Source organism: Piliocolobus tephrosceles, chromosome 3 (genome assembly GCF_002776525.5).
Source record: "Piliocolobus tephrosceles isolate RC106 chromosome 3, ASM277652v3, whole genome shotgun sequence".
Classification (NCBI taxonomy): Eukaryota; Metazoa; Chordata; class Mammalia; order Primates; family Cercopithecidae; genus Piliocolobus; species Piliocolobus tephrosceles.
The window spans coordinates 22,744,399-22,771,277 of NC_045436.1; the positions used below are offsets into that span (position 1 = coordinate 22,744,399).

The 26,879-nt window shown below is 33.7% G+C and overlaps 1 protein-coding gene across 8 annotated transcripts in view; it reads left to right on the forward strand.

The window, feature by feature from the left end:
* Positions 1-26,879, forward strand: part of SPOCK3 (SPARC (osteonectin), cwcv and kazal like domains proteoglycan 3) — a 483,863-nt gene that overhangs the window by 327,386 nt on the left and 129,598 nt on the right. For all 8 annotated transcript variants that reach the window (XM_023228615.2, XM_023228604.2, XM_023228623.2 and 5 more), the window contains one exon: positions 17,750-17,864. In XM_023228615.2, the coding sequence (XP_023084383.2) occupies positions 17,750-17,864 (115 nt within the window). The remainder of the gene's footprint in view (positions 1-17,749; positions 17,865-26,879) is intronic.

Sequence of the window (26,879 nt, forward strand, 5' to 3'; positions counted from 1 at the left end):
TTTTTTTTTTTTTTTTTTTTTTTTTTTTTTTTTTTTTTTAATGTAGCCAACCAGGCCAGGCACAGTGGCCTATGCCTATAATCCCACGCTTTTGAGAAGCAGAAGTAAGAAAATTGTTTTAGCTCGGAAGGTCAAGACAAGCCTTGGTAACATGGCAAAAACCCGTTTCTACACAATTTTTTTTTTTTTTTTAAGTAGCCAACCAGTTGCAGAATCATTTATAGCATCTTACTTCATTGGATTGCTTTGATGTCTTTGTCAAAAATGAAATGGTCCTAAATGTGTGGGTCTGTTTCTGTCTTTATTATGTTCAGTGAACTATTTGTCCTTAAGCCTGTATCACATGTCTAATTTGTTGTACCTTAATACTGACTTTTGAATTCCGATGCAAAGTCCAACTTTGTTATACCTTTTTACTATTGCTTTGGTGTTTACACTTTGCTTTTCCATATGAATTTCAGAATCAGCCTGTCAGTTTCTACAGAAAACAAGCTGGAGTCATTTTTTTAGATATTGTGCAGTACCAAATCTTCAAATCCACACATTTGGTATATCTCTCCATTTAGTTATATTTCATTAATTAATGTTTGGTAATTTTCAGTATAGGACTTCGTAATGCCCTTTATTAAATTTGTTAAGTAGTTTTTTATTGGTACTATTGTAAATTTAATTTTAATTCAATTTTTAACTGTTTGCTGATAGTATATTGTTATATTGTTAATTTTCTATACTGACTTGTATATTGCCACTTTGTTAAATTCACTTATTATTTCTAGTAATGTTTTGTAGATCTCTCCAGATTATTTTACACATAATATCCTTCTCCATGAATAGAGGCAGGTTTATTTCTTCCTTTTTTATCTTTCTATTTCTTGCCTTAGGTTTTGGTTAGGACTTCCACTACAAGGTTCAATGCATCTCTTTGCCTTAGTCCCAATTTATAAGAAAAGTGTTCAGTATTTTCAACATTAGGCATGAAGTTACCTATAGATTTTTGTATGTTAAAAAATGAAGTTTTAATAGAACTTAAGCCCATGTTAATTAAGTTTTCTGTAGCTATCACAGAATAGAACATATAATATCAGTGTCTTCATCTTGTGTTACTATATACTAAAAAAGGACTAACACCACATATATTCTCTTGGGGAATTTTCATGTTAACTTTTATACCTTAGATATCTTGTAGTTAATAAACAGTCCATCTAGTTTGTATATATAAGGAACCCATTTGTCTAAAAAATCCTAAACTATGTAGAACATGTTTAAATATACATGTTTTTTAAGAGAAACATAATGATAATAATACTAGGTATATACTTGTTGTGGTAATAGAAGTTCTAGTAATATTTGTAGTAATTGCTAAAATAATTGTACAATAATATCAGTTAATATCCTAAATATTTTATGTGTAGTAATTTAATCTTTAAAGAAATTTACAAGACTTTTTTATAATGATCTGCAAACTAAGGATAAAGAAAAGGAAGCCCATGTCAGCCATAAAGCTGGTGAATTACAATGCTGGAATTGGAGCCCAGTTAAGCTCACACACAGTTAACCACAGCACTGTACTGAGCAATAAAACTCCCAGCAAGACCTTAATTGATGCATTTATCACTTGTGAATTTTACCTTAATGATGTCCTTTGTAACATTAATTATTCATCACTTTGCCAAGGGGAAAAAAACATGGGAGGCAATGGGAGAGATATAAAGAAACCATAGATATTTCAACTCTTCAAAAAGATTGTAGAAAAGTAAATAGGTTATCCATGTGTATCTGTAAACCAACCTCTTTTTATCCTCCCTATTTTTCTCCCCTTCTCAGACACTAATACCCCCAATTCTACTCTCTACTTCCAGGGGCTCAAAATATTTTTTAACCCCCACATATGAGTGAGAACATGTGGTATTTATCTTTCTGTGCCTGGTTTATTTCAATTAATATAATGTTATTCATCTGTAAAGATAACTATAGCATGTGCCATCCTTACTATGTTACTAGAAGTTATTCCAGCTGAGTTACTCAGAAAGTTGCTAGGTAATTAAGTAAATGTATGTACAGCACCTTTGGAAGAGCTCTATATTCCTTTTGTCAAAGGCACCCAACTCATATCAACAAATAAATATTCTTTAAAAAAATTAACATATCATGATTGCATAATATGTGTTAATCAGTATTATTATATTAATTAATGTATTAATGAATGACTCAGTTAAGCTAATGTGTTAATTTATATATGCATTAACGTCTTAATTTTAGCAATGCTATAAGATATATAACAAACACTAACATACACTAATATTGTTCCCATTTTAAACATAAGAAATTGAAACAGATTTTAAATAAGTTCATAATGGCATAGAGCTAGTAAAGAGCAAGACTAATACTATGGCTATGAATAAAAATATAGCTGATATAAAAGTATTACTATAATAAAATTATTTTGTATAACATGTAATTAAACATGCTAATGTTATATCAATAACTATCAATAATACACAGATGATTTTAAAATTAATATGACATTATTTTTCTAGATAAAGAAAAAAATAGTATGACATATATTGTATCTATATCAGTTTATAATCACTTGAATTATAAAATAAACACAATGGAATGTGGCTGTCATATCCTTTTTAGGGTATCTGAGCAAATTATATTTTTTCCCACAATCACACTGGATATACTCTATGAGCACTGTATGTTTTAGTGGCCTTTAACCTCTTTCCACCCTAAATGTACTCCACCAAGAAAATTAGTCTTGTTATGTGAAATGACAGTGTATTAAGTATGTTTTTGTATCTGAAGTAAGCCAAATAAACAGCCAAATGAAACTAGAAGGTAACAACACTAATGTAGAAACTGAGAAAGGAAAAAAAAAAAAACTGTCAATAACTAGAATCCAAAAATATTAAGATTAATGGCCTGTGAAAGAATGGTAGAGTAGGCTCGATGTGAAAGCATAGTGATGTCGATGAATTAGACAACCCCTCTTAACAACTGTGCCTCCAGTGAAAAGAAAGTGGGAAATATTTGTCATCAGGCACTAGGAATCTGAAAAGTAATCTACAGGTCCCTGCAGTAGCATGGGGTAATAATATCATTATTATGGTATAGTGTTGATGCTTTTGAGCTGCTCTTGCATGGATCTGGTGTTCTGAATTACAGTACATCTGAGCAGAGGTCAGGCAAGCCCAAAGCTGAGAACATTTAATAATAATTTGTCTCTAACAATTTTAGAATTTTAAGTATTTAAAATACAAATCTTGTTCTTGCTGTTAGCATTGTTCACTCTTGCTCCCATTAGCTTGCCTCATTTTGTTTATTAGTTTATTTGTATTGTATTGGTGTGCTCCTTTATTTATAATATTTATTTAATTGCTTGTGAATTTGAGTCGGCAGAACAAACTCTGTGGAATCCTTAGAAGTTTGAATTCATAATAGATTTCTACAGAGAAAGTATATATTGAGGCTTCCAAGTATTGGGGGAATCCCTTATGTTCTCAGCTCCTTAACAGATATCAACTTTATAATATATATTAATGTATGAAGCATTTAAAAATTTAAAAATGATATTGAAATATTCAAGCAATACCAAACATACTTTCAGAAAAAAAATACTCAGCTTTTAAAAGAACCAAATAGCATTTATTTAATTAAAATATTATTTAATTAAAAATTAAGTCGGTAGATTAAACAGCAGATTAGATGAACTTGAAGATAATGAACTACAACTTATATATATGTGTGTACACGTATAAGTATTATGTATGTAACATACAATAATAAACTAATATATGTATATATCATATATATTACATGTGTGCAATATATGCAAATATATATATATAATATGTGTGTACATGCATACACATATGTATTTCTGAAAAATTATCCTAAAAGGTAGAATATGTAGACTGTAGAGTAGAATGAAAAAGTATTCAAAGTTTAATATGAAATATAGAAAGAGTAATCTGAAGTAATAACAGAGAAAATATTAGAAGAGAATTTGGTTGAGAATTATCCAGAAGTGATGAAATACATGATTCCACAAGTACAGGAAACACAGTGTATGCCAAGTAAGATAAATAAGAAGAAACTCAAGTCTATATATGTTACAGTAAAATGAGAGATTACCAAAGTAAAGTCCATCCAGACAGAAAAGCCATATTACCTACCAAAAATACCGTACCATTATACCAACAAAAAGCATCTCAGCAAGATTAATGTGATTCAAAAAACAGTGGAAATGTACACTTACAGTATTGAAAGAAAATTTTTAAAAGTTCAAAAACCAGTATTTCAGAAGGAAATACCTTCTAAGTCCGTTTGTTACATAAACATCCTTGAAAAGAGTGCACAGAACAATAGCTGTCTGTGCCTCTGATTGCATGATGTGCAAATATGTGAGTGAACCCAGGAGATCTGCCTCCAAACAGTATCTGCCCTTTGTTTCCACATCTTGGCTTCTAGAGAATGTTCCTTTACGTAGGCCACTCCATCAACAGGTGTTTGAACCAAATCTCTTCAATTTATCTCATGTAGACTTTAATTAAGGATATCATGAAGGGAACTCTAAGAAGGAGGATGATACAAACCTGCAAGCAAAATTTATCTCAGCAGTGTCTCTGACCCCCCACTCCAGGGTCTCAGAGCCAGCCTCCTGGACACATCACATAAATCATCCAGATCTACTTTATACATCCAAGGTGACTTTTGCCTTATGTTTTTTCTTGGCCTTTCTACTTGGCCTGTGGAATTAAGTCAGGTACAGCAGGATACACTAGTGATTGCATAGATGTCACTACTTGACCTACAGAGAGGCATCTTGGACAATTGTGTCATCCAAAATATCTGGTCAGTGGACTGGGACTGACCTGAATGCCTCTCAGAAACAACATCTTGTCACTGCTCACTTCACTTCAAAAAATTTGTTAGTGAAACATTTATTACCAACTTTTCTAATTGCATACCTCCTCTTACAAAAAGAACTTCCTGCAAGGTGTCCATAAGTAATGAGCCTGGTGTCACACTTGGAAATATGTCACCTGTGATAAATTAATTTTAGAGAGAGCTCCTGAGTTAGCTGAGGGCCACGTTATCTACTGGTGCTGTTTCCTAAAGTAGATGAGGGTCTCTTAAGACCACCCCTGAGGTGTATGTCACTCTATTTTCAGTACAAAAACAAGTTAATGCCTGGTTTCCTTTCCGGAAGTACAATGCTAATAGTGCATATGGTGCCCTGGAAAGCAATTGTTTTGAAAACTGATGTGACTCTGCAGGTGGGACCTATATGGTTCATGGGACATAGATTGACAGTGTGTCAAATACGGCTCTCCAGCCTGCTGTCAGATCTCAGGTTTCCCAATTCAGTTAGAATAAAAGACTCTACTCCTTGTTTTTAGACTGATAGCTTGAAGGAAGTGTGCCTAATTTGTCTTGGTTTTTCTAACAACCAGGCTGGTAGCATTCATTCACCCCACAGAATGAGAGGGGAGGTGGGAAAGATGTCTGATGGTGTTGACAGGTGATTTGCATGGGAGGTTCAGGAGCTGGTGCCATCTCTTGTTTCTAGACTTCTCTGGTAAGGTTAAGTGAAATGGAAAAAGGAATGTCTGGGGAAGTCAGATCCAGCATGCAGTTAACTTTAAGACACTTTCAACACTTTGGGAGACACACAAGGGCATTTTCCTTGGGGAGGAAAGATGTCAGGGTGACTTGGAAAAACAAAAGCTCATGAATGTTTCCTGTCCCTCTATTTATTTCAGAGTCTAAGGTGTTCCCTCTCCAGGAATACCTGGTGTTGTTCCCCTTCTATCACCACAAGATTAGTGGGTCCCATTATAGTCACTAAAATTTTTCTTTCTTTCCATCAACTCCTAAACTTTACACAAGAACATTTTATCCATAAGAGTCTATTAGGAGGGACAGGGGAAGTTTTATAAAGAGAGATCCATTATGTTTTCAACTGTGGCCTGCGTGGGCTACTGTCAGTGGAATCAAAGAGTAGTGTGATCCACAATTGAGTTTAAATCCCTAAGGCCCCATTTGGACAGGCTGCCAACTGGAGGGTGCAGCAACCAGGCCAGGCTGCAGTTGCTGTTAGGGGAAGTAAAGAGAAATCCTCAATGTTTGAAATAGGTATATATAACCTCCTTTCACCTTATTTGCCAGGGAGAGGGTATACTCCTTTTCTGGGGACAGCAAAATTCAGGGACCAAATTGCCTTACTAAGGTGTGTGAACCATGTGGAGGTGAGGGAGGCAAAGACATAAATCTTTCTGAATTTATTTTTTAAGAGCCAATTCCAATGCCTAACAATATCAGATTCTTGGGATGGTCAGGAGCATGGAAAGTGCTTGTATACCTTGCTGGTCAACCCATTACTGAGAAGATTTGGTTATAAAAGGTGCACTGTTGTCAGACTGCAAGTAGTCCAAAGAGCTAAACATATGACACATATTATTTTTAAATAGTACAGTGATGCTGTCAGAGTCAGCTGGTAAAACTGGAACAGCAACAGCATTACCAGAAAAAGTCACAGTAGAGATTTGTAGCTAAAGGTGCTCATTAGGGTTGTGGAGCCCCACAGGTAGGAGATGTGACACAACTTGCGGGGTGGCTTCCAAATCAGCCTGTTGGTTTAGTTGACTTGTAAAGGACCAAGGAGAATGCCTAAGTAGAGAGTATACTCTCTCCAATACCCAAAGAATGCAGTAAGGTTTTGGGTTCACATTTTGGTGATAAGAATCAAAGAGATAGCAGCTTTTCTTTACGGTTGGAGAGATGAGCATTGTAAATCCACTCACATAGCCCTAAGAAATATAGTATACGGGGGCCGGTAGCAGTGGCTCATACCTGTAATCCCAGCATTTTGGGAGGCCAAGGCAGGCAGATCATGAGGTTAGGAGTTCAAGACTAGGCTGGCCAACATGGTGAAACCCCATCTCTACTAAAAATAAAATTAGACAGCTGTGGTGGTGGGCGCCTGTAATTTCAGCTACTCAGGAGGCTAAGGCAGGAGAATCACTTGAACCTGGGAGGCAGAGGTTGAGGTAAGCCGAGGTTATGCCACTGCACTCCTGCACTCCAGCCTGGGCAACAGAGCAAGACTCTGTCTCAAAAAAAAAAAAAAAAAAAAAAAAAAAAACAGAAAGAAAAGAAATATACTGAACAGATGCCAAACTTTGTTAGAGTTTATCAGTTATCTCTTCTGACAGAGGTGTAATAATACTGCAGTCAGAGTCATTGAGATTGAGACTTTGGACTTGACAAACCACAGAGTATCATCTGCATAGGAAAATCTTTAGGCATTTAAGGTCTGTTAGCATTATCCACAGAATTACAACCCATATATGTATATATTGAGAGAGAGAGAGAGAGATGAGGGGATTTATTATAGGAGTTGAGTCACGTGGTAATGGATGCTGACAAGTACCAAGATCTATTGTCTACAAGCAGGAAAGTCAGGAAAGCTGATGATGTAATTCAGTCCGTGGCCCAAGGTGTGAGAGTCAAGGGACAGATGGTGTAAGTCCCAGATGTACGTCCAAAACCCTGAGAGAAATGAGTGCTGATGTCAGAGGGCAGAAGATAGATGTCTCAAGGAGAGAGAGGCAATTTGCACTCCCTCGGCCTTTTTTATTCTATCCAGACCTCCACCAATAGGATGATGCCCACCCACATTGGTGAGAGGGTCTTCTGTATTTAGTCCACCAATTCAAATGCTCATCTCTTCTGGAAACATCCTGATAGTCACGCCCAGAAATAATGTTTGACCATCTATATGGTATCCCTTAGCCCATTCAGATTGACACATGAAATAAACCATTGTATGAAGTTATATGCACCTATTTGTGGCAAATGATAAGAGGTTTCCACCTCCCACGAGAAAACTTTACACATGGATCTTGGCTCGCTCATGGTAAGGGAGAATCTCTTCTACCATTTACCAGATAAAAAAGCACAAATACATAGCACATTGCTACCTAATGTGAATTCAGATGTGGAAGCAAGAATAGCATGCATTGAATTGGCCCCAAAAGCCTCACATGAAAGGTCATGTTGGCTTACATTCATTATTACTTTTCATAGTGTAAACCCTGCCCAAACCCTACCAGTTGAATGCTGTGCCACCCCTCTCCAACAGAACCAGATATAACTGTGACTTGGGTTGGGTGCCTGCATCCAACACAGTCTTAAAAGCTTGAGTCACCTCCTATAGCAAAGTTCTTCAGTGTATGTGAATGAGTATACTGGACCTTCTGTTTCACTTGGAGAGGGAGAAACCTTGACCCACTGTCAAGATAACAACCCTTCTTCTCCCTGCCCAGAGATTAGTGAGCAATAACTGACCAAAGCATCATTGGAACAGTCTGAACCAAACCTACTGTCCAGACATGAAAAATATGTTTTTTTTTTCTATTTTAGGGACAGGATCTTGCTGTGCCACACAGGCTGGAGTGCACTGATAAAATCAGACCACTGCAGCCTGGAATTCCAGGGCTCAATGATCCTCCTGCCTCGGCTTCCTGAGTAGCTTGGACTACAGGTGCACAGTACCAGCCCAGCCACTTTTTTTTTTTTTTTTTTTTTTTTTTTTGGTAATTTTTGTGTAGAGATAGGATCTCACTATGTTGCCCAAGCTGGTCACAAACTACTGGCCTCAACTGATCCTCCTGCCTTGGGTTCCCAAAGTGCTGGGATTATAGGCCTAAGTCATTGCACCCAGACTAGGCTTGAAACTTTTAATGACAGAGAATATGGGTGAATCTTTCACTGCCCTTGTTTATGATTTGGGTGATAAAATACACTAGTGGATCTTCTAATATGGTCTATGGGACCTCTGTTCTTTCACTTACAGAAAGCCACTTCTCAGCCAGCATCTCATTGCCATTGCCAAAAACCACTAGAATTGTGAAGGGTTTGAAAATTGTATCCTATTTGCAAGATGCTGCAATTTCTTGGAGGTTGGCAGAAGACATAATACCCTGGGCCAGAAACAAAGGAATATTGTACTTAATGCACAGGCAGCATAATCTTTGATGTTAGTGTCAGTTCTTTCCACAAGTCCTGCAGGGGTAATGCACAAGGGCATAGTTTGATGTTCTTCACACATTGATTTTGTGTTGCAGCTAAGGAAATCCCAATATTTTCTAAAAGACTGCAAACAATCCTGCCCAATCTTTGCCCATGCAGAGACATTATCTTTGTTTTACTGGACAGAAAAAAACCCTGCCCTCTCCTCCAGAAGGAGACACTACCTCTGCCTTGCAACTATATTTCCTAAACAAACAAAATGAATAGATAATACAGAACAAAAGGCTGCCAGTGTCTCTTTTCCCACAAGATACAGCAATACATTGGGTACCTGTCCCCCAACACTACACAATAATAGGGCAGCTCTATTAATATTAGACAAACTAGATTTTCACATAAATGCCATAGAAAATGGCAGAGAGAATTATTACATAATGATTAATATGTTAATTTAACTGGAAAATCTGATACAATAGTTCCAATCATGGAAGTATATAATAAAATAGTCTCAAGATATATAAAGCAATTTTTACAAACTGTCATATCTCATGAACACATAGTGAGATTTTAGTAATCTTAGTAATTGATGGAGCTACAGGGGAAAAAAAAGTTAATATTTTCCCCTGCCCTCCCTGACTCAAAGTAAATCAGAGGGACCCCCGACTGGTGAAGCGGGAAAGGGTTGAGCTCTCTAATATAGTCCTGATGGTAAACCTACCTGTATTTAAGAACATGGGCCATGTAGTTGGAAACGTTCCTAGAATTTTTATACTACAGAAGAAGGCAGCAATAATGTAAGACTGATGCTATTGGACATTTAAGAAAATTGGTTGAACATATAACTAAATGTAAGTTTCTCATTCACGGAGAAAATATTTACAAACATGGAAAAAGGCAAGCGGCAAAGAATGCTGATATGTTGGATTGGCATTGGGGAAGGTAATCTCATGTGCAGTCTTTTGACCCCAATCATCCACATAAAGATGGGCCATGAGCCTGGAACACTTCCTTACTGAGAGATAGGAAGGCCAGAGAGCCTGTGCTTGTATTAGCACCTTGTGTGGGAGTATCTCTTCCTGTTTCAAATGTAATGAGTACTCCTTTGTTCTGCTTAAGCATGCACCTGTGTGTCCCCCAGGCAGGCCCAAAGCTTTCAGGATTTTAGATTCCATGTAAGAAAGGATGGGTCCCTCTACTGCAGCAGGAAATAGGTGTGCATCAGTTGCCTTGTGTCAGCTGCTGGAGGGTCCATTAGCCATGGGTGGGGGCAGGGCACAAACACATTGAAGCCCATCTTGCTCTGTCTCTTCCCCAAGTGAGTAAAGCATTGTTTCTTCCAGGGCTGCCTTGTGACAGTTTCTCTTGGTGACTCCCATGTTAAGATGCAATAGACAGAAGTGTGTAGGGTTCTCCCCTGAGATTGATAACCCAGAGTGTGTACCTCTTGACAAATGGAATTGGAGAGATCAGTATAATCTCATGTTGAGTGTATTTTGTGTTTCTTAACAATATAAATACACAAGGTGCCTATAGAAATGGTTCCAGGTGTGTTTTTGTGCATGTGAATCCTAGAAAGATCGTTACTGTTTTTTACAATATTTAATGTATTTTTAACCTTTGAATGGTTAACTAGTTAATGTATTTTTAACCTTTGAATGGTTAACTAGTTTGTTTCCACTCTCTGTTTCATGTTAACCTCGTGATTCTTCCTTTTTATACTCACTTTTCCTATAGAAACTTACTCTTAATGTTTTAACTGCTCTGATTAACAGTTCCTTCCTCTTCACTTTGCCACCATTGCCAGGACTTCTTCCCAAATGTGTGTTCTGGGCCCTGGTGTCAGATGTACAAATTTTCTTGAAGTGAGTCAATCGAGGGCATTTTAAGGCTCAGGAAATCATGGCTTTTTAGGTTAATCCCTCAGATTTACTCAAGGGGAGACTTTACACAGAGGAAACACAACGTTTTATGTGTTCGTATAACTGTGTCAAAGCTAAATTCACCAGCTCTTGCCCATCTTTCACATTTAGAAATCCCAAAACGTACCATTGCTACCAGTGCATAAAACGGCTTGGGGACCATTGATCATTTAACATGTATCTTGGTTATAAAAATAGTACGTGTTTTAAAATAATCTCTTGGTATTTCTTAAGCATAATAAACAAGGAATTTCTTCATGGTTTATGTATTTTAAAGCAGTTAATATAACAATTAAGTTATGTAAACCACATAGACATTGAAATGTATGTACAAGCTATCACATGTCAGTATTTTTATGTTTGGGTAACCATTGAATCATCTACTGCTTTGAACTGTTCAAAGTCTTTTCTCTTGTTAGCTAAATTTAACCTTCTGCCCTGAATCTTTCTACTCCTTACATTTTTTTTTTTTTTTTTACAATGCATCCCTTGTTGCTTACTCCCATTCTTTTAAAAATTTGACTCTCATTTATATCTGTAAAATAAATTTCTTCTGAAATGCTATCCTCATGACCTTCTATTCTCATCTTATTTTTTATTATTTTTAACAACGCTTGTATCTCTTTGAAAAATACTATTGTTATTTGACAAAGCTCGTATTATATATTTTTATATATAAATTTGACAAAGCTCATATTATATATTATATATTTAATTATTAAATAATTAAAAAGGTAAGAGTAAGTAAATATTATTGTATTAATCATATGTATCACACAAATCATTAAACAACATATTTTTATAGGTTTTATTTTACTTGAAGCTATTTTAATTGAAAGCAACATGAATCCATAATAATTTAAACAAGAATTTTGATTTGAATGACAAAGTTTAATTAAACAAATAAAATCAAATTATTATAAGATAAATCTACTAGCCTTTTGATCTTTCAATTTTTAAAATTTATTACCACATTTTGAAGTTTAGGATCATCCATGTGTCCAGTTGTTTTCTTTTTGACATTTTCTGATATGCCACTGCAGGCTATTGTGAGCTTTGTGTCAAATGTGAAGTTTTTGCAGAGTATTTTGAGATGTGTTTAGCTTTGGGAGAAAAATAAAATATTCATACTAATAATTCCTGTTTGGAAAATTAGAGATATACTGGTCCAAAGGATATAGTACATATGAGGGAATGCGTTTAGCAAGTTAAGGGTTAGGTATAGTTTTGTTACTTTTTTTCCTGGCAGTTCTCCTTGGTCGGTTAATCTGGTTACCAACTGGAGCAGTATTTTAACTTGTCCGTGACTACATGACAAGGATTACGCACTTACTAGCCTGGGTTGTAGTGTCCTTACTTCCCTCATCTCAGCTTAGTTAGCTTAAATTCAACTACTCCTTTACAATGCCCAGTTTCTAGATGCTATCTTGAATGCCCAAAGTTTGAAGCATAAGGTATAATGAAAAATTAACTTGCATATCTGTGAGCCTTAGAGACTGCTTGAATTAAGAATTTTAATATTCTCAGGACTCTGTGGGTCCATTTCTCATTTTCAGTTTGCCTGGGAGCACCTATGCTCACATCTCTAGTGTTGTCCTTGCAAGGGGCTTGCCTCTCTTCCCTCTGATTGAATTAAGAAAGCAGGAAAATGACTCTCACCTGCTCTGTGGTACAAGAATTTCTTTCCCTGTGGTGAGGCCAGTATGATATATTATTAATATAACATTTTGTAATATGAAAAGAAGTTTTTTGAAATCAAGTTTTTTGAAATCAAGGAAATGCTCCTCCAGTGAAGCAGGGTGTTATTCCATGATGAAATGTAGAGTGTTTCACAGAGAGAACAATGGTGTAGCGTCCACTGTGGTGCAGAGGGTTTTTAACGCTGTTACTGGGGTTAACTTCCTGTGTGTTTATGTATGCTGCAATTAAGGCATTTCTGTGTAAATGTTGTATCCTGATTGAATGAACAAATGGATTTAAGGCTGGAGTCTTCATTTCCTCTTGTGGTTATGTTTGAATGGGAAACACCATTCAATAGGGATCAGAAGAACCTTAGTGAACGGTGTTTTCTTGGGAAAGGGTTGGCTGCAGCTGACTATGAGGAATGCTGTTTATGAGAGTTCAAAGCATGGCTTTGATATTGGCTATTTAAGGCATTAAAAATATAATACATTAGTCGGTCCAAGATAGATTAAAATGGGGAATAAAAAAATGATTCATGACATTCCGTATTTTCTGATTTTTTTTCACTTGAATGAAAACTTGTATCGCTACCAGAAGAAAAATAACATTGCTGCTATTTCTCTGCTGATTATGTACTTGTTCTACATTAGAACTATAAAATAGTGCTTGAATACCATTTCAGCCATATTTTTTTTATCAGTTGCATAAGCCCTCTAAACTTCATTTGAAAAATGTGTTGTAAAAATATGTCTATCTTATTTTTATGATCAAAAGAATAATACATCTAAACTGCTTAACACAGTGTTTGACATATAGTGGTGCCTTAACAAAAGTAGGCCATTGTCAACTGTATATTTTCTTGTTTTAGCTGATTTGTATTTTCTGGTTTCTCTAGATAATTAAGTTGGTTTGTAGAATTGTTATTGGCAGTTGGTTTGTAGAATTGTTATTTTATATGGATTACTTTAGTGAATGCCCAAGAAAAAATTCCTAATTCTTAAGGGAAATATGTAAGAGAGTTTGAGAATTGAATTAACCATTTCATTGCATTACAGTAGACTAATGCCTAATCAAGGCTTCTCAATCTAGGCACTGTTGACATTTGAGGCCAGATAAATCTTTATTCTGGCAGTGGGGACTGTTCTGTGCGTTGTAAGATGTTTAGCAGCATTCCTGGCTGCTAACTAGTAGATGCCAGAAACAATCACTCTCCCTTCTGTCTCCAGTTGTGACAAACAAAAATGTCTCAAATGTCCCCAAGAAGGGGGGAGCGAAATTATCCCCAGCTGAAAACCTCTGCTCTAAGCCATATATCAGGGCCATGATGATTTCATCAGCTTGAAAACTGGTAACAACAGCCTGTCTCAGTGTTTGCTGACCCTGAAGTTGGGATCTTTTCCATATGCTGCATTTTTCTCCAATAATATAATCATATTTTCTTCTTCAAACCTCTTATTAAATAAATGACTATAAAACAACTTTCCGTGACTAGTGTCAAAATCATCTGCAGGCTTGCTTTTCACAAGAACTCATAACTTAAGTGATCTCAATACTCGGGGTGTTAGATAATCAGGAATGCATTAATCATGTCTGTCACTACATTATTTGCATTTTTTGGTAATTATAGACTAATGAGCTTGGCCTTTATGTGATATTTTAGTTCACATATACCTTTATAAATATTTCAGCTTTGTGATAATTAAGTAAATTGAATATTATTAATTAGAATTCAATCAGTGGGTATAGCTAAAAAATATTTCAAAGTAGCATTTTTAATGTCCTAATATTCTTTGAGTAAAATTCTCCATGGAATTTTTTTCCAAAATTAATTCATAAGTGACTAAAACTAAGTAGCTTTATGATAAAAAGTAGCTAAAATCATATGATTATATACAAAGGGCATATTTGCTATACATCTGATTCTGTTATTCTTCATAGAAATGCATAGAAAAAAGTTGTTGAGTAGAATCATTCTGAAATCATTTCACATATGAAGAAACTTTTGCAAAGCTATAATTTTATCATTTCCTGAAAATCATAAAGACAGCTTTGAAATGTTTAAATTGTAATTTTGACGAAGAAAGCTAAAAGGTGAAACATATTTTTATGAAGAATTAACCAAATGTTTATAAAGATTATGTAATTCTCTTGTAAGTTATTTTCCTAGTGCCTAACGATGTAAAAAATGACTCATCAACTTCTGGGCAGACAATGTGATTCCTGTTATTAATAAACTAATAATTGTTGTATGTTTGTTTTTCATTCAAATATTTGCCAGGCTTTTATGTTCTTTATATTTAAAAAATCACTGTTAAATAAACTACGTTTAAAGCATAAATGAGTGTGGTATAATGCATCTATGAAGGGAGATAAACATATATTCAAATGATAAAATTTAATATTTGTTAAAATTAATATGGACTTTTGGCTTTATCTGCTCATATACCACTAACAGTTGCTCCTGAACTTTTCTTAAATTATGTCATGAATCAGAATTATTATATGAGCCAGTTCAGGGTTCTGACATATTAAGTTAACAGAAGTTACAGTGCAGAATATTAAATTTGAAGTTCCAAACTTTCATATAATTCATTTGGCTTTCATTAAAACATTCATAATTGCTTAACTATTTATGTCTACTTTTGATTAGATGTTGGACTTTTTAATTACATTTAAAAATGCACTGTGATTTTACTGACAAAATCATTTTTTTTTTCAATTTTTGAAGCATTGAATAATGAAAAATAATGATACCATTGAAAGTGTTTTGTTCTCTTGAAAGGATCAATATGCTACTATAAACGTGTTCAAAGTCCTTAATAATTTTTAATCTTTTGTCACAAGGCTAGTTAAGAATTTCAACTGTCCATTAAGGAGTTACTTGACAAGAAAAAATAGAAATATTGTAGAGACATGAGTAATCTGATTAGCTATTGGGTGCATTCAGTGCTTCTTGATATCAGCTGAAGCTGAATTAAATTAGTCACTGGTGCATTTGTCGATTGGAGCCAGAAAGTCTACCCTATTTAATTTTAAAATCATTTTCTCTGAGTAAATTATGGCAGTAACCACTAAAGAAGTCATATTACTTTAGTTAGCAAGATCTATTTCTTTTAGAGTAGGAAGATAATTATTGACTCTTAAAAGATGGAGCACACATAGGCTCCAAATAAAGGGATAGAGGAAGATTTACCAAGCAAATGGAAAGCAAAAAAAAAAAAAAAAAAAAAAAAAAAAAGAAGGGGTTGCAATCTTAATCTCTGGTAAAACAGATTTTAAATCAACAGAGATCAAAAAAGACAAAGAAGGGCATTACATAATGGTAAAAAGATCAATGCAACAAGAAGAGTTACTATCCTAAATATATATGCACCCAATACAGGAGCACCCAGATTCATAAAACAAGTTCTTAGAGACCTACAAAGAGACTTAGACTCCCACACAATAATAGCAGGAGACTTTATCACCCCACTGTCAATCTTAGACAGATCAGCGAGACAGAAAATTCATAAGGATATTCAGGACTTGAACTCAGCTCTGGACCAAGCAGACCTAATAGACATCTATCTATAGAACTCTCTATCCCAAATCAACAGAATATAAATTCTTCTCAGCAACACATCACACTTATTCTAAAATTGACCACATAACTGGGAGTATAATTTTTAATCATGTCAAATATGCAGTTATAAAAGATTGTCTTAGAAATAAATGAAAGATACTTAGGCTTAAAATTCTACCAGGAGTAATGTTTACAAAAAAAAAAAAAAAAAAAATCAAGCCAAACACAAGTAAAACTAAACTAAGAAGTTAGCAAACAAATGAAAATCTCATGTGTCATAATATTTTTAATTGTTTAAGAGTATTCAGCTTTTACTAGCATTTACCGAGAGCCTGGTTCATGATAGCCACTGCATGGGGAAAAACTGGCTGTTTGGTTCTTAAAACTCTGGAAATTAGGTATCATTACCCCAGATTTTTTAATGGGAAAATTGAGGCTAAAAACATTTGAGCAACTAGCCCTAAATGTCACTTTTAGAAGATGGTACGCAGAAAATTTAGATTCAGGCATTCGTCTCTTCTAGACCACTTATTTATCCTTTTCCATTACATGTGTGGTGGAATCAGAAATGCACTGTCATCACCATCTTAATTTTTTCAATCCTGTGGTCATACAAGCACCACAGGAGAGAAGAGAGGCATGCTATACTGTTTTTTGTAAAACAAGTTAAATAAAGTCTGGGGCTTGTAGAAACATTCTTAGGTGACAATATCTTATTACAAATGCATATTAATTCCAATGTAAGACCTATGGGAAGTTCAGTCTAAAACTATTTGCACACAAGGATTAGAGCGACACTAAGCATATCATCACACCAAAAATACATGTGAAATATATATGCACACAGAGTATATTATATAAAGGCTACATAAATATTTGGAAATATTTGGTTTATTTTGTATGTAAATATATATGTTTGTTCTCTATGTGTATGAATGTGTGTTTGAGCTATAGTGCTATGTTTGTGGGAAACCACAAGAAACTATAGAACTATTTGACGAACACATCAATTTACAAATATATATTTTATAATTCTTTGCCTAGGGTGATATAAGGTGGGCCATTTGATGCTGTGTAAGCCACTGGCTAAAGACTGATGCATAGAGTCTCTGTAGCCAAAACTTAGAGTTCAATAAGTAAGAGAAGACATGCTTACTTAAGTAACCAAAACTGAGATTACATTTAAGAAGCTCAAGAGATGTACTGTCAAACTCTATGTAATGCCTCTCTCCATTTGATTCTAAAATTTTCTATTCATGTCATGTAATAGATCTGGCAAACTAAGAAGGACTTTTAAAACTACTATATTTCTCAGTGATTGTTCACTAAAATGATGCTCAAGGCAACTGCATTTCTGCCTTCTTTATGGAGCAGTGGTACACCACATAAGTGTGTAAAACTGCACTTTAGTATTGGAGATGTATTACCTCGTGGAAAAATCTCCAAATTATATGCATAAAAATTACCTTTCTTTCTAAAAATTTCTTGAGTTTCTACTGATGTAACTAAAGCATTTGAATTACTTTTTTTTTCTCTTTTTATACAGTGCAAACTAGAATATCAGGCGTGTGTCTTAGGAAAACAGATCTCAGTCAAATGTGAAGGACATTGTCCATGTCCTTCAGATAAGCCCACCAGTACAAGCAGAAATGTTAAGAGAGGTAAGTGACAAAAATATATTTATAATCTTACATTCATCCCTCTCTATTAAAATGTTTTGCAATAAATGTTGTCATTAAATACACAATGAAGTTTGTTTTATACAAATGCCTAATATCATTTATATTTTTATTGAAGATATTTTCCTGTTAGCCTCAACTATTATAGCAAAGAATGATTTTCCATAGATTTCTATTTATTTTGATAGTAATAATTAGACACTTCTTTCCTATGTGCTTGTCATATAGAAGAAATCTAAACCAATGCATTCTGTAAATAGTTGTGTCTAAAACGTGTGTTTTAGATCTCTATTTTTCTTTTAGAGCAGCGAACTGATTATTGATAAAGTAGTAAGTAATTAAGTTGTTTGATCAGATCTGCAACTGCTCAGTTAATACTAACCATTTTAAATAAATATGTCTGCCCCATGTATACAGTTGGTGTTTCATAATTTCCTGTGTAATAATTTTATAAGTTGAACTTTTTTTTGACCAGATGAAGTCTTTAATCATTGTTTTCTTTAGTTTACTATCTAATAAAAATAAAATGCATTTAACTAGATATGTACTATAATATATAACCTGACTTTTCTTAAGATTGTTTATTATAGTGTACATGGTGTCATTATTATATTTGAAATATTGTTTATTCCTTTTTAAAAAGTCTCCATATCTGCTAGCTCCAGTCCTTAGCACCTCTAGATAAAGAAGGAAGTGTGGAGAATAGATACATCTTTAAGTCAAAAAATATTTTAGAGCATTAGAGTACTGTCTTCAACAGTTATCATATAATTTATTACTATTGAACTCTCCTAATAATTATTATTGGGTGCCCTTATTAATGTGGATAAGTAATTTTTGCCCTTTTTTCTTAAAAATGTGAAGAATGGATTTTCAAATAGTAAAAATGTATTGAGTATGAAATGTCTTTAATATAAACTTATGTATTTCGTTGAGCATGATATAGTTGTTATTCCATATTACAATACCATATAAATATTTTATTACAGATATAATTTCCAAACCTCAGTTGTGCCACTTGTATTGGTCTTAACTCATTAAGTAATATTTAAGATGAAAAAATAAAATAAAACTAAATGTTATAGCATTGCCTTTAAGAGAGACTAGTTAATTTTATTATTCAAAAATAAATTAGTTGATTTGAAAATTAATGGTAAATTAGTGTTCAATCATTAGATCATGTGAAGAATGACAACAGTTGGTAGAAGAGAGATGCCACGCTGCCTTCCAGGAGCCCTGTTCTTTTTTTTCCATAAGTTATTGGGGTACAGGTAGTATTTGGCTGCATGAGTAAGTTCGTTAGTGGTAGTTTGTGAGATCCTGGTGCACCCATCACCCGAGCAGTATACACTGCACCATGTATGTTGCCCAGGAGCCCTGTTTCAACCTTGCTGACTCGCCCCGGTCTAAGTTTGACCACCCAGTGTGGGTCCTTCTGTAGTCCCCAGCCCTCATCTCCTCCAATCCACTGTTTTCAACATGGCACAAATAAAGACTTTCAGTACCAACTTGAATATACTAATTAGCTCCTAGATAATCCAAAAGCTAATTGTGGTTTTCTTTTAACTGAAATTCTTTGATGTTTGTGCCTTCCTCATTCCCACTCCCGATGGAGTACATTTTCACAATTAAATTGAAGACACAATTGACCACATTTATCTTTGAAAATCACTTCAGGTGAGAAACAAGTCCTACCAGGTTCACTGGCCATGAGCCAATGTTTTCACTGAAGGCTATTAAGAACGACATTTGAAATGTGGTCATAGTAAGTGCATATCTCTAATGTATCACAGCCTTTCAATGAGATTTTACTTCAATGAGGTTTCCTGCATTTAGACTTAGTTTTGAATGAAAAGATATCTTTGATGTAGTATTAATTTATGATAATCAACCACAAGCTGCAAAAGGAACTCTATGTGCATTAAAGATGGAAGGTAGTACATCTGAAAAGAGGATCTCTTGTGAATAAGCAATAATTATTTTTCACATTACTCAAATTTTCTGTATAGTGTGTATATTAATATATCAAGAAGCAAACTTTTAAAAGTCATATCATCAAGGGATAAGGATCATTTGTGTTCAGTTGTGCATAGAAAGAGAGGCAAGAAGAATTTAAACTAATGCTCTGACAAATTGTCAGGGCAACGCAAGTACAGGATTTTGCTACCTGCTATGGAAAAACAGAGTCAATTTTGCGTGTCATTTCTACACAGTGCCAAAGCCTGAGAGACAGGGGAAATATGAAATCGAGTCGAGTATCATTTCTAATCTTTCAACTGTCATTTACATTAGAAGCATGCCTTAGGTAGACTGTACAGTGCAGGAAATTCTATTTAATATCATCTCTGTTCTAGAAAACGTGAGGAATAAACTACCAGCAATGAGATATTTCTTAAATCTTTCTGACTTCCTATATTTGAGGTCAAATTGGCACCATAATATGTTTTCCTATGTTAAGATCAGAATCTTTAATTCTACCTGAAATGCATTAAAACTAATAAATGTAGGTTTTCTTCATAAAGTATGAATAAAGTTTTCCTCTATTTCTCTAATGTACTTATTAACAAATGTGCATAAATTGGTCCAAATACATACATTCAAGTATTTTAAATAAATAAAAACACAAACATTCCATGATTTAAACCCTAGATTCTGACTTTACATAAATAGATAAGCATACATTCTTCAATTAGTAATGTAACTATACACTTTTCTCCTTTTCTAACTCATATATTTAGTATTACAAAGGCCAGTGCTTTGGAGTCCTTTAATGGATTCCCTCCTTTTCTTCCATCATTTTTTGTTAATTTGTTTTTCAATTGCAAATAAAAAAGTATTATTTGTAAAGTAGGTCAAATTCATTCAAAGAATATTGATATTTCAGCTGATTTTTAGAGGCCTCTAATATTTTTATGGCTAGGAATATGAGATTCATAATTGTGAGCATGGTCTATGAATAGACCATCTTCCACAGATTTTATGTGTGTGTGTGTGTGTGTGTGTGTATAATGCAATCCTAAGAATTAGAAAGGACATGCAAAACAAAAGTTCACTGAAAAATAACATCGAAAAATATTGTAGAAAGCATTTATTTTTCAGTAGGATTTATCTTCCCTAGACAAATCTTAAGTTGTCTACACAGCAGTGGTACATAAGCATGGTAAAGTTTAGACATATGACATGTCTAAAGTGCTCCATTTGGTTATTAATTTCACTGGTTAGAATCAAAAGATCATTTTAATTGACATTTTCTGTTTGTCTCAAATTTGGGTATTCCAAAGTTCAAACTACTTTTCTTATGATTATGGGTTTTGTGGTTTTATATTTCTAAACTCTTAAAATTTAATTCGTTTCAAGTTCTATCAGTGTGAATATTTTAACCCTAACATGCATCTAAACACATACTCTTTATGCATCTTGATAGTTTGAATTGTTGAGTTTCAGTGAAGCCTGAATAGAGAAGGAAAATAACCTATTTTAAAAAGTAACAGGTGAAGCTGGGTAAAAGTGAAGGAAGTAGAAAAGGAGCATGGAGCCCTAAAGGCTTTGGGCACCTTCAAGAAAACCATCCCTTTGCTCTAGGATACAGAGTACTTTCAAGGAGGATACGGTGCAAATCGGTCATTGACAGACATGAATGCTTTTGAATTAATTTATCTCAGTCAGACATATGAAAATGTTTATGTTCTTGAGCAAAGAGTTAACATTTCCAAAACTGGTTTTCTAAGTTTTACTTGAAAAGACTTAACAGTTTCTAGTAAATCTTAGAGAAACTTATTATGTTACTGAGACAATTTTTGCTTGTTTGTTTGAAGTTGGGGTGGGTGGTTATTTTAGAAATAAGGCAACCACGTCCCAAAGAGGATAGTAGATGAAGAAATAACAGGAGAAATTGAATTGGGGTAATATTGCTGAGATGAAATTCACAAGACTTTAAATCCAATTGGATATGATGAACAAGGAAAAAGAATCCCTCTAAGATAATTCTGAATTTAGTAATCTGGGTGATTTATAGAATGCTAACCAAAAGGACTAGCTTATTTTTCTGGGCCCTTTGTTCATAATTCCTACGAATCCTCATCTGCATTTTAAAAAATACAACTAGAGGTTTCTTTTATTGGAAGCTGAGAATCATGTAACTTATCAAATTTCTCTTTTTGCCTTGTTCATATAACTCTGTTATCCTATATACTAGACTTTAATCCTAAGTGTGTATGTGCATGTGCACATGTGTATGTGTGTGTGTTTAACCAGTTTATGGAATTTCTTTCTGGTTTATGCATTGTTTTCCTGTGGAGTAGCCTAATTTATTCATTAAGGGTATAAATTTTAGAATTCCAGTCCTTCACTGCTGTGTGGTTCTTAGCTATATAATTAAGTTTATGAGTCTCATTTCTTCATCTGTAAAATATAAAATATATGAATCAGTGGGATTTATGGATATATTTCCTCAAATTTAACCATCTTTGCATTTATATTTCATTTCAACAGATTATACCTGTAAAATGCTGTTGAATCCTAGTAAATTACATGATTTTTTCATATATTAAATGCCATTTGTAATTTTATTTGTGGTACTTTTAACATCATATTGAGTGACAAAAGTTGAAGATATTTAATTTTTTCTATAGTTAATAGTATGTATTTGCATATTTTGCAAAATATCTCTACATTAAGAGCTTGAAACAACTCATCAGTAAAAAAATTCTTTAACCTGAAAGTTATTATTGGTCATTTTCTTTGACAAGTCTTTCACATTCTTCTATAGCTACTGGCCATTGCAGCACATATTTACAGATACAGAGAGAGGGATATGTAGAGATATACTGCTTCTTGATATAATTATTAGCTTAAATGGACATTATGTTATTTCGTAATTAAAAACAGTTTTTCTAGGTGATCAAAGTCATCAGGAAAGATAATAGCGAACTACCATCTGGACACATTTGTTAATGACTGTACTTCCATTCTTTTATGTTTTGGCAGTTATAATTTTGTGACATTATTTAAACTTTCTTAAATTCTTTATCACTTGATTTTTGACAATTTCTATCAGAATGTGTGTATTAAAATGCAAATTAGGCACTGTTAAAAGAAAGCAGTTTGTAATGATTCATATGCTGTTGTCACGAGTTACTTAAAGACTTTTTTTCAAACCTTGGCCTTTGAGGTGAGCCATGCATTTCTAAGTACAATGGGTCCAGCAGTAAAGTACAAAAATCTTGTGCTTGCTTTTATTCTTTCTTGGGACCCACACCAGACACACGTTTGAGAAGGATTTGTAATGAGTCCTTCTTATATCAGAGATCATTGGTACCCATGAAATTTTGGCGTGGGGTCAGAGAGCATTCAACAACCACAACAAACAAAAAGATGCTGTTTATTTAACAAAAGATACTTCATCTGAGACTGATTGTATTACTTGTAGATGGATGTGGGGACAATGAGTATTGGTTTATAAACTTTAGTTTTCTTTCCATATTAAACTGCAAAGTCTGATAGGTTTTATTTACAGTATGACAAGGTATGGGACTGAGTTATTCTATAATCTGACACAGCTATTTGTTCCATTATTCATTTCAGTGCTCTGAATGCTATGGAACCCTATCAAGAAACAAAGTTTATTTCATTATTGTGCTATGATTATAAATTAACTGATTTAAGGAAAAAGTATTATTGATTAAGAATTAATGTATGCCTTTTTCCAAGTGGTGAATAATTTAGTTTTAACATTTAATTTTGTATGATGGAATTTTTTTATATCCTCTGAATTAGGGAATTAATTTTCAATGAGAAACAGATTAACATCAGTGTATTAATATACTCTTGCAACATGCATGCTTCTCCATAACTAATATAGTGTATTCATAAGTCGTAAGTTATTCTGTAATTTTGTTTAATTGGATCCATGGATAAATAAAATTAAGTAAGTTTATTGGCAAGTGTTGCCTAATGATTTATAATGAAAATAAAGTTTTACTTATTTGGATTTTTTGAAGTATGTTCTTGGATTAAATGAATGTGTCTGAAAACAGAACATAAGCTAAAAGGGGACAGTTTTCAATGTCTTCTCTGAAGACTATTTTTGTGTGAAATAATAAATTTCATATTTTACACAAATATTTTGCATTATCTATGAAACTAATGTTGGACTAAATTTTAACTTCCCTACTAATTTTACTTAAAAATTTTGAATTTTGAATTTATGTGGTTATGTTATCAGACATAAAAGTGAAAAATAGCTCTGTATTAATTCTTGTAGCACTAAAGGACATTTATACTTATTCTTTGTTTAACTCCTTTCTAATACATAATATGGCATGTTCTTTTAAGATAACTCTTTACGAAATGCAATATAAGCACTCACTTAAAAGCAGTGGTCATAGTCAAAATATTTAAGTTTGAACTGGGTCCCGACAAATCAGAATTGAGAAAAAGCCCTGTCAGCACCACGGTACAGTGTGCTTTGGCCAGAAGATGAAATCAGAAACTGAGCATTTCTTGGTTTAAAATGGATATGTTGAGATATATTAAGATGTTGATACTGGTGAACTCTTTTCCTGAGATTTGTATGTTAAGATGAGTACATTTCTTGAAAAAGCACATTAAGTTACCCTGGAGGGAGTGATACTGGTTTTCAGACTATCTCTACACTTTAACTTATATCATGCTGACCTTACCTTAGGTGTGCTTTACACATTTTAATTCTAACACAGAAACCACATGCCATTCAAGCTTATTATAAGGAAGGAAATAAATAACAATTATATGCCCACAGATAATAGTGCAAAGTCAAATATTACTTCCACAATGCACGTGACTGTCATCCCCCTTTCCACTGAGTATGTATCTTAAAAAGTATGATCTACCACATATTCAACAGCATTTACTTGTACCAATATTAAATGTAATGTACGATAGTAAGGAGATGTTTGCTATTACAATTCTAGTACAGAATGTATTAGCTTTCTAAATATATACATGAGGTCAATTGCTTTGTAGTTAGAAGATCTTCTGTGAAATCCTTTTGTATATAGAAGAATAATGAAATACATTTGAAGTTTAGCATCACACATTCTGAACAGTCTCTTGAAATGATATTTGAGCTTATAGTTTCTTTATGTAACTTATCAGCTTAAAAAAATCTAGGAGGATTTCAGGATCTCATGATAATTTTAAGCCTCAAAATAAGAAAGGAAAGCAAAGTGAATGCAGTATTTACAGAGCCTCATAAAGAAATTGTTGTTTTGATATTTCAGAAATAGGAAAAAATTCTCAAAGACTGTCAATTTTAGATACAGGACAAATATTATCTATGGTTTGTGGAGTGAAAAGAAATAATGAAGCCATATTGAATTAAAAGTAATAAATAAAAATGAATTGTTTTTCTGTAAAATATATTTGATACAAGTAAGTTAGTTGAAGTAAAGACACTGTATATACAATTCTATACTTTTTTATTTTGTAATTGTACTTTGAAATTGCTTGGTTAATTACTGTTAATCAATTTACTACATTAATTTATCTTAGTAGTAAATAGTTTCTATTATGGATATATCATTTTCTGTTATTTGCAAATAACAAACTTTAGACATTTTGCAAGTGACTAAATAAGAAAAGGAAAAAAATGCAATCATGTGACTGATGTTTCTATTTACATGTTAATGTAAACTATGCCTGTGAATTTTTTAAATTTCAAAAACATTACAAAAGTAAAATTGTATTACATTTCATTCTATATAACAACTAAGTTAAAAGTATATCTTGAAAGTTTGTATGGTTTTCTGAGTTTTTATTACAATACATCTTTTCAGTATTAGATTAGTTTATTTGGAAATTATATTACAAAGTCTATAAATAAATATGGAATAATATACAAAGAAATAATATATTTAGCAAATTATTGAACATACCAGTCCACAAAGATTTTCAGTGAATTCAGCATCTATGAGGAATATTATATATGGATTTTTAAATACTTAATGAGGGATAGATAAAGGTTAAACATGATGGTTCAAGAATGGAGGAGCATGAGCAGTTAGGAAGTTGGTAAGAATTGAGGCTTGAAATGATTGTGATTAAAATATCAGAGATAGGAAGCAGATGATAGATTCAAGAAATGTTTAGGAAGTTAAATGGTTATGCCTTGTCAATTGACTTTAGGAAAGGAGAGGAGAATTAATGATAACTCCTGAGAAGATTATGGTGATAAAATCGAGATGGAAAAATTGTTAGAGAATTCAAACGACATGGGAAAGTTGTTAAGTTCAATATTGAACAAGTGTTTTTAAGGTGTCAATGGCCAAACCAAGTGTAGACACATTTGCCTTTACACATTTAAGAGAAGCAGTCTGGGTTCTTCCAAAGTAAATGCTGGAGAATTTACAGGTATTACATCAAATCATGAGAGTGAACAAAATCCACTGAGGAACAGAAAGTGAGAAAAGCAGTGTCTGAGTTCTGGAAAAGACTAACATGCATGGATCAGAAAAGGAAGAAGAATCTGTGGCGGACTTAAGGAGAAACAGGAGAGAACAGTGTACCAGAAGCTGAGGAATAATTCTGACTTGAAAGAGATAAAGAGCTTGACTCTTGACTACAGAGGGAATGTTCAGTAATATGACCCCTGAGAAATGACCACAGACTTCAGCAATTAGAATATCAGTAGTAACTATAGAAAAAGCAACTTCAGTCTAGCGGGAGTTCAGTAAAATAAAGTGAACAAATTACTTGACATATATAGTAGGTATCTGTATTAGTCTGTTCTTGCACTCCTATAAATAAATACCTGAGACTGGTAATTTATAAAGAAAAGAGATTTAATTGGCTCACAGTTCTGCAGACTGTACAGGAAGCATCAGGGCTTCTGCTGCTCAGGAAGCCTCAGGAAATTTCCAGTCATGGTAGAAGGCAAAAGGGAAGCAGGCATGTCTTACGTGGCCAGAACAGGAGGCAGAGAGAGAAGAGGGAGATGGTACACACTTTTAAACAACCAGA